The sequence below is a fragment of the Ischnura elegans genome, chromosome 4, assembly GCF_921293095.1.
Source record: "Ischnura elegans chromosome 4, ioIscEleg1.1, whole genome shotgun sequence".
NCBI lineage: Eukaryota > Metazoa > Arthropoda > Insecta > Odonata > Coenagrionidae > Ischnura > Ischnura elegans.
The window spans coordinates 22,893,629-22,905,096 of record NC_060249.1 but is presented as its reverse complement, the minus strand read 5'-3'; the positions used below and the strand labels follow the sequence as shown (position 1 = coordinate 22,905,096).

At 37.1% G+C, this 11,468-nt stretch overlaps 1 protein-coding gene across 1 annotated transcript; it reads left to right on the top strand.

Moving 5' to 3' along the window:
• On the top strand, positions 1–11,045 carry LOC124157139. The gene is made up of 3 exons (XM_046531639.1): positions 1–265; positions 2,965–3,189; positions 10,291–11,045. Exons 1-3 carry the CDS (start codon positions 173–175, stop codon positions 10,816–10,818), a joined length of 846 nt encoding a protein of 281 aa, XP_046387595.1. The 5' UTR covers positions 1–172; the 3' UTR covers positions 10,819–11,045.
• The last annotated feature ends 423 nt before the right edge of the window (positions 11,046–11,468 follow it).

Below are 11,468 nucleotides of genomic sequence, written 5' to 3'. Positions count from 1 at the left end.
GTTTACTTCTTGGAAAGCAGGCGAATGTTGCGGTTGAGTCCCAAGTTGGTAACGTGAAGCACTGGGAGTTCATAGCTACGACTTATAAGATTTCCCCGAGTTAATACGAGAAGACCATAACTTAGCAGAAGGTTTCGAATTTCTTAATTTACACCCGTCGACATTTATCATCATGGAATTACTGTCTGACTTCATGGAGGGCCATCCAATGGGGCAAGGATTTCTGAAGAATTTTATGCTAGCGTGGTTGCATTACGAGCGAACGGTAAGTGAAAAGTTTTTATTGTAGCTTTAAATTCCATTCACGCGTGTGGCTAGTATGCCATATGTTGCACTTCCTTTTGAATGAATTGTATCCCCTATGAAAAAATTGTATAGACCCGTTTCAAAATTTTATACAATTTATACAATTGCCATGGTAATTGTATAAATTGTATAAAATTTTGAAAAAGGTTTATACAATTTTTTCATAGGGGATTCTTTTCGTTGTTGAAGTAGTATTTTACAGTTTCACGTCATTACTCTTGGCATTCCTTTGATTCATTTACGAGACCGATTATTTGTCTGACGATCTTTTAACCATGCGGTTATTGTGTTACAAGAAAATGACGAGGCTCCTTTAATCTAAATAACTTTCCTTGACCGTCTAATGGGAGCTTGCAGTAGGTACCAATAGGTAATGCTGCTGCTGTGTTGCTCTTGTAATGAAGTCCTGGCACGTGGTCAATATGAGTGGGATCGAGGATCACTATCCCTCCTGTCAGAAATATTTTTCCCTTGTGGTGGCGACTGTCAATAAGTCATTTGCTTACATGATAGTGTAAATAAAATGGGATTTAAGTTATGTATCGAAAGACGCGGTCAACTTTTCCACGCACATGCGAATTTAGTGCTGTTATTTTTAATTTTATTTGTTTATGACGATAATGATGGGAGCAGAGCCCCTTGACGAAGTAAGCGATTCCCGCAATCCGGTATTGAAAAGTTGGTAGCCTAAGAGATAGGATAAAAGTAAAGGCATTTGACTGGGTAGGTTATTCAATCCCGTAAGTAGGTCGTAAATTCGAACTTTGCTGCAGCAAAGAATGTGGAAGGGAAAAAAAAGGCTAGGGCGAGTGGTGATTTAATTTTTAAATTCATATATATCGATGGCTAAGTTATTTTTCGGTTTCCGGCCAAATTAATGGCTTCTTATGTAAGTAGTCCGGTGAGAAAGTACTGGTCACAATTCAATGGATTCAATGGTCAATGGATTCTGAGCGCTGAGTTTTTAAGGATTAAATTCGTATCATATGAAATATAAATTATCCCTCTCGCTCACCTCTGAAGCAAATTTTAACGTGATCTGAATCCATTTCAGCATCAGTTATTGTCGTCGTTGGCCAAGATCTCGTTGGATGAATATTCACGCACAATTGTCGCGGATGAAAAGCCTGAAATACTTGAACATTTTTCCGTCTCTCTTCAGCGATTGCTCCGATGATGGGGGAATGATGAATAGTCTTACGCAGTCAATTTCCGCGAGGTCTCCAGGGATGGAAATCCCATCAGTTTTTCTATCCCTCGGCATGCCCCTTTTACCGTCGCTGTTAGCCTTTTTCAGCCTATTGGAACCCACTGCTACAAACGGCGATTGTTTCTTTATGGTCTTCTTTTACGTTTGAAATTACTGTAGAAAATATGGAAAACTTATGAATAAGCGACGGGAAAACGATATGTGAGAATGGCAGTGTGATTTAGAAAATGAAGTGCCGAGCGGTCACTCCTTTTATGGAGCTATCCCTCCGAGGCACTGAAAAAACTATCGTGTGATTCAGGCCTAAGATCTCGTTGGATGTAAATATTGACGTAAAACTTTCATGGATAATTGCATTGTATTTCTTGGTCTTTCATTTACTTCAACGCAACTACTCTGTAACATCATAGGTCAAAGATCCCGAGATGATTATGGCGGTCCCTACTCTACTTACTAATCATTCGATCTTTTCTATTTTGCGTACTTTTAAGTCTTCATTTTTGATTGAGAATTTGATTTTTCTGGCATACTAGAGTTCTCCTGTTGCCATTCTTTTAACCCACTGTCCTTTATCAAAGCGTCATGTCTCGTGTTATCGCCATATAAGCGACCGATTTTGAGTTCTCCCATTTTCAATGGGTTTTTAAAACATTTTTGTTATTACTCCATAATATTACGCTCTTTTTCAAATAGAAACTTTCTCGAGTTATCTGAACTTCTACATTTTTGTTGGACCACATTACTAACATAATACATAAGGAAATGGAATAACGACCTTACCCAAATTTCTCTTTCGGTTAATCTATTCCCTTCTATCTTCACAAACCTAATTCATTTACGAGAATCTTCTCTCACTGGGACCCTCGGCCCATTAGAACTCTCGGGATGGCTTCGTGGGCTGACCCGGACGGCTGAGAGTACAGTCACGACCACTGAGTGGTTCAGTGAAGCCAGCCAGGGTTGTCTCCTGTAAAAGTGTCCTTCATTAATGAATCGTACATTTGACCGGGTCAGCCCTTCAACCATCAGAGTTCAAATTAATAAATTAATTTTAATGCATCAAATAGTGATGCAGCTTATGTCGTTCATGCGGTTCTTTGTCGGATCTTGAAGAATCATATCATGAACCTCAATTTAGGCAACCCGCATGCCACCCAAGCTTTCCCGTAGCAAGTTTCTGGCTGCAAACCTTTGTCGGACAGATATTTTGATGTAAAGTCTTTAGTTGTTTTAGTATGTTTGAAAACTGAGATGAATTTAATAAGTAATTCAGAGGGATTTGATTTTTGGCTAGCCTGTGAAATAAATAACCATATGCATATGGAGTAAACTCATACAGTTGATTTGATTAACTTGATTTGAGGTTTCATTGTTATATTTGATTTTTTTGCAAGTCACTCTTTAATTAGTGTCTGTGATGTAATTTTACAATTATTTTACCTCGCAAGAATGCGCCATATGAAGCTCCAGACTTGGTGAAGATAACTGGACTTCTGAAAGCTATGGGATTTGCCATGACCAAAGTTGAAAGAATGGAGGGTGAATCCTGGGCTCCTGGCAAAGTGAATGGCTGCACAGTGGAAATTCAGTGCCCTGTGTCGAAAACAAAGATCACTCTATCATCTCCAGAAGCAGTGTGCCACTGTGATAGGGGTACAGCCAATTTAGGAATAGTAAGTGATATACCTTTTACAGCATCTTCTTTTAATTTGAAGGAATACATTACTTTATTTATTTGATGCAGTGAATTTCACATTTTTTAGCCATGATTTAATTAGAAGGAATGATGTAAGTACAGTTGCTGACATCACACTAAATTCCAGGCAGATTCTTTCAAGTTTTCCCTCTGGGGATACCACATTTTGGACAGATCTAGAACTTAATTTTGATTATATTTTTCCATGATTTTTGCTGCTCTTTATACCAGAACATTACTCTGCTTTCTATATATACTCAATGTAAATTTGTAGTTTTGACTTGTGCATACCTAAAATAAAGTACTTTAGTAACAAAGCTGTTAATAGGAGGCTTAAAAATTGACAACTTAATTCTTTTATAACTTAATGAACAAATGCCTGTTACCCATAACCCAGACATGATATCATTGTAATGAGAAGCTAATTATTTAATTTTCTTTGTCCTGAATTGCTATTGTTCACAGGCAATGGTCTAGAGTAACTCAGATTCCTTAAGCTTCACCCTTTGTATGAATAACCTCTTTGATTTAGAATATACATTTCACAGCACTAGTTTCTTTCAGAGCATGCACACGTTAATCAGTGGATGAGTGTTAATGGTTGTAAAACTTAAAAATGGGAAGCGTCCTCTGCTCCCTTCTTTTAAAGTAGGGCTTAGACTCAATGTGGAAGACATATATCTTTGGTGCTTTGGAAAAGAGCCTGAAATTTTTCTGAATGAAATGGGTGGGGAGACCCACTGCCTGTAGGGGAGAAAATGGGAAGGGAAGCCTGAAGGGGGAGGGAATGAAACAGTAACCATACTTTCCTCACGGTTGGAGGCTGGCTTCACTATCACAATATGTTGACCAATTACTTAATTGGCCACATGGTTAAATTTCACAAGGGGAGACAATGCACCTTGCTACATCTTTTTCAATGCCATAATATTTGTATGGCATTTGTAATGCCAAATCTTTCTCGGAATGGGTAGTGGTTTTAATGAATGGATCTGTTTGGCTTTAATTTTTTATTTTATATAAGTTTGTTTAATTTGCCATGCATAATTTCTAAATAGCAACATCTTTTCATGTGTATTGGTTAGCAATTTTTACTGCCAATATTGGTATCAGAGTTCATGGCTCTGTCATGGCGATAAATTGTTTTAGCCGTCAATGTTATCATGCCTCCCCAGTTTTAGTTTAAATTCAATTGCAGCAAACCTGGACTGGTCTAGAAAATTTTGAAAAAAGTAGCAAGGCTTGTGGTCTCCCCTTGCTATCTATAACAATCTCCACCTCCTGCGAAGTTTTGGAGGTGACTTGCTATCAGCCATGCTCTTTCCCGTCAAACCCTCCCAAAGTGGGTCTCTCCTCCTTGAGAGAATAGTCTAAGGAGCATGGTAGATGGCTACAATATGCATTTCTATATTCACTGGCTGTGATAGTACTCAAAAAGTAACAGATTAATAATCCATGGTAAACTAGTATAGCCATATTACTTGCATCTATAGGGACAATGTTGCTGATGCTACCTTCGTAATTTGCTTAAATTTTAATCCAGCTGAGTGTTGATTTGATGCGTTTCCTCAAGAATGGTGTCTGATTGTATATTATTGTCTTTCTCCCAGCTGCAGATGAATTTTGACTGAGATTGAAAATAAGACTTTGCTGTAAATTGCTGGAGTTTTTCTCTCCATTCTCTTGGTATATTGTTTCATTCTATTCAAAACTTTTTCAGTTATCAAATTGATGCACTTAAAAGTACATTCCAAATTTTTACAATTTTTGTCCCTCAATTCCTAGCATCACAATATTATTGGTTTTATTTAGAGCACATACTTACTACCTTCTTAACCAGTTTCATTCTACTAAACAAAGCTATATCTTGTCTCCTCAACTAAAATTCATCTTGCTCTCATCAGTTTAAGTCTCCACTTTCCTTCCATCTTATTTCACTCACTATAGATGTATTCAATCTTTCTCCATTTCAGACTTGATTTTCTATAGATTGCCTACCCTCATCATTGTGAATAACATTCTGTTCCTATATGCACCTCTTCCTTCCACCTTGTCCATCTTCTTGATCTCCTTCAGTTAGCTCTTGAATTCAGCTGAAAATTCTATGCGAAAGAAATAAGCATGATAGAGACATCAAGGGCCTTTCTTCCTTAGCTGCCTAGAGCAGCACATATCCTTCAGGTCTAAAAGTACCTGCTAATTCTCCTTTGAACAAATATACATATATGGCTTAAAATGTTACATGAAATATATACCTAAGGGTGGGTCCAGGATTTTTTTCTAGGGTGGAATAAGGGTCTGACAGGTCTCCTCATAATTAAGATTTAAATAAATACAACAATTACTGTAGACAATATTCTCTTTATTTTGATTAGAAAGTTATTACTATTAAATTAAATGATTGATGCTCCGTAATACACAAAATAAAACTAACTTTATTATAACCGTATTGAAAATCTTGTATATTTTTGAAATGTCTGGGGGGGAGGGCACACCCCTAAATCTGCCTATACTACTATAATGCATCGGCCTACAATGTATATATGTACCTATATGGAAAAGGTGAATAAGATATCCCGCTCCCAATCTGCTATAGCTGCCAGTGGCTCAATGATGTATTTAAGCTTAGTCACCACATATGAGGGGGTTGGTCTATTTCCAGGGTGAATTTTTTCCATGAAATTCAACTTATTTGGATAAAAACTGCCCTTAAAAGTTATAAAGTGAAGGATAGGGGCCTCAAGGCAAAGGAGGGTAGTCATAAGGACCATCTGAACTGCTTCATTTGTGAAAAGTTGGCTGTCTCAAACAATAGGTTTCTGTCAATATGACCTGGTGAGCTTAGTTCGTCAGAAAATAGGGGAGGCAGCAGTTACTGATAATGAGGGGAAACCATCCATGAGGGTTTCTCACAACTTATTTGCATTTGCACATTGTCCAGAAAATGAAACTGTAATTTGTTATTACATATCTTGATCTAGGATTCTATGCATAGGCATAGCCAATTCTATGGGATAAGCAAAAGATTTGTGCTTGTTAATGGAGAATACAGGCACAAATCCAAAAATAAATATGCTTGTGTTTAAGTTGCTTAATACTTTCTCCTGAAAATTGAATTCTAAATTAATGGAATGGAATACCCATGTGGTAAAATACGTAGTTTTAAAAGGTAGGAGTTACAATTTAAAAAAATCAAAAACACTTGAAAAAAATCAATGGAGATACATTCATATGCGGGTGCTGGTGAAAATTGCCATTTCTGAAATACTGACAACTAAAATTATTAAATTCTGAATGCATAACCCCACAGGATAGAATATTTAGTCAAAATTGCCCAGTCCTAAAGTAGACAAATTCATTTACCTCAGTTTGAAGTGCTTTGCCTCCCCTTCAATGTCAGAGGCCTCTACTCACTTATATAAGACACTCGTACAAGCACTGAACATATGTCCAGTTGACCTTTGCTCCTCTGTCCTAGCAAGAGCTGCAGAGGCTGATCAAGAGAAGGGAATAAGCAGACTTGGTGGCATCAATGATTACTAATATGTACTGCTACCTGCTCAAAGGCAGTCTTTAATGGAGGGGATAAGAGAGGGATGGAGCTGGGAGACAAATTGTTGCCAACAGAGATTCTCCGAAACAAGCAAATGCATGGCTTGTTTTTTGATCCTTTTGCCATTTTTTTTTTCCTCCCCAAAAAAATGGTGCAACTGCCATCATATCCTTACTTTAATCCATTTTTTGATCTCTTCGTAATTCAATCTTGACATTCATTATACACCTTTGGTCATAATTGAATCCAGAGATGACCAGATGCTTTACCATTTGACGACCACAGTTCTTATGTGATGAAATCATTTGGGACCTCGGTGATGCTGAGTGGAGTTAGCATAAGCTGATAAAATTTTGATACTGTTAAAAATTAAAATCATATATCATAATTGAGATAAATTTATTTTATCATGATCAAATAGAAGTGGTTTCCAAAATACTGAGGTATGATTAATTGGATATGAAGTTCGAACTATACATATAATTTTAATGGTTGTGATGGTGTGTCATTTCATTCCAATTCGGGGTTTTTGGGTTTGTCCTGCCCGAGACCTACTTGGCTCTGAGCAAGGGCATTTGTAACCAGTGGCAGATTGTGTGGTATCCCCTATCGTATTTAACCTCAGGTGACACCACCACCTACCAAGGCTTATGAATATAGCGATTGACTTCAGGGGGTCTATTCTCTATCTCGAAGCTCCCGTCGTGGTAGCTTCGAACTAGCTACCAGAATTGGCTACCAACCTTATTCTCTAACAGGGAGTAGCTTTCTCAGACCGAGAATTTCTGGTAGCTTTCTCAGACCGGATATGGGGTATGAGAAATATTTCGTGCGAACTCAGATTTTCTCTTAGAACCAATGAAATCGCTCGTTTCATTTCGTAACCTGCGGGAAAATCATAATGTAGTCGTTCTCGGCTGACTTTTTCTTCTAGTTGAAATTAATGTGCTTTGTAAATTACGAAATGCTGAGTGCCTTCAGCTTTCATAATAATAGAAATACGAATAATAATAGAAATACGTAGAAATAATTATATTTGGCTAAGCGGCTTTTATATCAATTAAATAGTTTCGATCGATGCGGCAGTTTATGTCACGATTGATAATCATGTAGGCCATGTAAATATAATGAAGAGAAAATGTTAATAAACTACCAACACTTTAAACCAATGCTATCACATTGTCGTTCTAATTCCCGAGAACTTTACACTCAGCGCTCCTTATGCTTTTGCCTGTTTGATGCAAAAATTTTGATGACCAACTGTTTCTGTGCAGAGATTGTTCCTTCTGGCACTGCGAGAGAATATCGCAATAACATGTGCATACGATAAGTGTATATTATTTCGGAAATATCTTCAACAAAGTTAATGGGAAGGTGGAGAAAATTATGTTTGAAAGTTACGTCATTTCACTCAGATTGGCCTAAGCAATCATTTTAGGCTCACAATATGCTTCAATCGATATTTACACAAAACTCTACTGTCGTGCCGTTCTCACGACGGCTAAATTAATATTTAAATGGTTTTATGAATAAGTATTATATGCCAACCGCCAAGCTTGCACTATTGCAAGCGAGGGCGATTCATTAGAACTTGACCATCATTGTGAAAAAACAACCTATTAAACGTAGTTCCTTCTCCCAATATTAAAGCCATATTATATTATTGTTTTTGTGATGACTTCCTCCGTGGGCTTCTGGAATATCCATGGCTACACTTTCTCAAAATTCAAAACAAATACACCAACTTAACTACCGGCACTGAAATTAAATGCGTATATACGGCCAAAGACACACAAATGAAAGCAGAATGATATCATGAACACATTTATTCATTGGAAGAGCAAAACATTTATTAATAACTATCATGAAACACCTTACATTGCATTATAACACAATAATATATCCACCTCTCTCCGGTCTGCATCTATGTAACACTAAACTCTCTTCACACAATCACTTCACAACAAAGATCGTTGCTAATAATGCACGGTAAAGTTAATCATAAATGTATAAACACTTGCAAAAATAAGACATCCATCTCTGTGCAGTGGATACATTGGCATTGGTAATGATTTCAACGCATCAATTTGTACCGTCACTACAACAGTCTCTCGCAACATCAATAATAATCACTGTTTTCGGGGTTTTTCTTCTCACTAGTAATGACTTCATGCAAAATAAGATTTCACGTGATATGAAATGATTGAAAGTAACATTTTTCTTCTCCAAATAATGAAATCAACTAGTTAACGCGATCGATAGTTCACTCCGAAACATATATGTTTAGTCACGAAATTTGTCACTCATGCCCACTACTTTGTTAAGAATACAATAATTGAAGGCTTCAAATAATTTACGCAGCATTCCCGACCTCATTAAAGAAAATAATTACGCAAAACAACAAAAATAGTCAACACTTTTCTTGTTTACCACTCAATCGCTAAGCCGTGTCAAGAAAGACTGATGGGATAGAACAAAAGATTAGCGACACGCGCCACTTGGTTCACGGCGGTTCATATGAATTCCCATGGCCCTATGGGAATTCCCTATGTATTTTGATGGTAGCTAGCTGAAGCGCGGGGTTCGAGGGCGCGCTTCGCGAAGCTACCGTGGTAGCTAGTTTGAAGCTACGGAAGTAGCTTCAAATCCCATAGAGAATAAGGGTTGGAGCCTAATAAGCTGCCGGTAGCTTCTGCAAGCTCCCTTCGCCGGAGCTTCAGCGTTAGAGAATACAAGTGGGAGCAAGTAGCTTAATTAAGCATCTTTCCACCAGAAAGCTACCGCGCTTCGAGTTAGAGAATAGACCCCCAGACACTGTTACATACGCCACCAAAATTGTTAAGAGAAGTATTCTCCTTATCTGCACAGCTTCATCTCAAATGTACTACATGAAATTTCAAGGTGAAGCATTAATAGCAGTTTGTCTGAATTTTAATTGTAGCAGTGATTTTATTCTTTTAAATATAAATTATGAAAGAGTGCATAATAGCCTTAAAACCATGGGAATTTTGTAGGTGGTGATCCTGTGTAAATATGGTTGATTTTCTAGTTATTAAACAAAACGGGTATTTTTTAATTTTGTTCATGCTGGGAAACACTTGTAACTATGAGGTTGTTTAGACTCCACTCCAAAGCAGCTAAAACAACTAGGATACAGATATCAGTCAAAATGATCCTAAGTACATACTTGTAGCTGTATTGAAACCTCAGTACCCTCCTACCAGAGCTAAATTGCACATTAATTGTCATTCAATACTATGATCAAGCCTTGATAATGTGCCATGATTAATGAAAACTGGAATAGTATAGTACATATACGATAGCTAATCTTCTTATATTATGTGATAATATAAGCTCTGTAGAAGTGATTGAAGCTCCTGAACTATTAACTATGAATTTTTTTAAATGACTTCTGCTATTGAAATAATTTTTTGTCGCACATTGGATTGATTTACACCCATGGTTGAAAAATTTTTCCTTTGATCTACTATTATGACCATAAATTAATTACACTACTTTTTTCAGGCTAACCTGAACCAATCTGAGATGAGAATGAAAATTGCAATGCCTGAAGATTTGCCTCCTGAAGAGGCAATGATGGTTAGGATCTGTTTGAGTTCTCTAATGAGTATCATATGGCGTAAGGCTGATGATAGTATGCCCCCCAACGCAATGTATATGAAGAGAGTACAATCACTTGATAGCTTCCGTGAGTTTGAGGATGATTCTGGAATCGAGAGTTCCAGTCTTCTGAGCATTGAGTGCAAGAGCCAAGATTCACTCATTTCAAACTCCCTCACATCTCTGTCGACAAGCCTGTGCAGCAAGTCAAAAATGGATAGTTCCTTGGATACACCTTTAACAACCAAATCAATGGAAGCCTCGAGTGGAAAAGGAAAGAAAAGTGATCCCAACCTTTCACTGCCTACTCCTAAGTTCCAGCTGAAAATGCCATCACCAAAGTCCCCATATTGGGAATCTTCAACATATCGTGGCAAACAGTATGCTGAAATGGTGAAACAGCGTGAGGCAGAGAAGAAAAAGGGAAAGTGATAGCCTATATATTTGCCTATTACTCTAAACTAGTCTGAACTTCAAGTGTGTTACACAAATTAATTTCTTGATTTTATTTAAGATTTTTAGTGCCTGTTAAGTAATTATATCTTGCTGGTTGTTTTTTAAAAATGGAATACTAAGAGTGATGTTCTGTTATGGAAGAGTTAAGTAAAAAAATGAATGTATGTTGAGAGTTTTAAATAAATTTTTAATTCAAATATTAATTCATCAATTCCTTGTCATACTGCTCCCTAACCTCAATCAAATGATCTGAAAATTTGCCATCAAATCCTCACAGGGGTTACAGGGCACTTAGATGTCTTTGATTTTATTGTGATGTTTAACTCGGGCTTTATACCTGGCATGAACATAGTTACCTATTGCCAAACTCATGATTTAGCAGGTACTTGTCACTGTCATTACTGCCCCTTGCACTTTTCTGCTCAATTCTCAAAGACTATTGCATCTAGCATTGCTAGCACAATATTTTGTTGTTCTTTCATCCCTGGCAAACATGGAAGTTACTGGGTGGAATGTTACTCATTATTACATCAATCATTTGACATAAATGACTGTAGTAGTTAATGAGTAAGTTTAGTGTTCAAACTAGATTGTGATTTACTGTGAAGCACATTGGGGTATAATGA

Excerpts from the sequence above, each read along its gene's own strand:
- LOC124157139 (XM_046531639.1), top strand. The coding sequence starts at position 173 with ATGGAATTACTGTCTGACTTCATGGAGGGCCATCCAATGGGGCAAGGA. Across the intron at positions 266-2,964 it reads GGTTGCATTACGAGCGAACG|AATGCGCCATATGAAGCTCC; the intron begins GTAAGTGAAAAG and ends TTACCTCGCAAG. Across the intron at positions 3,190-10,290 it reads GTACAGCCAATTTAGGAATA|GCTAACCTGAACCAATCTGA; the intron begins GTAAGTGATATA and ends TACTTTTTTCAG.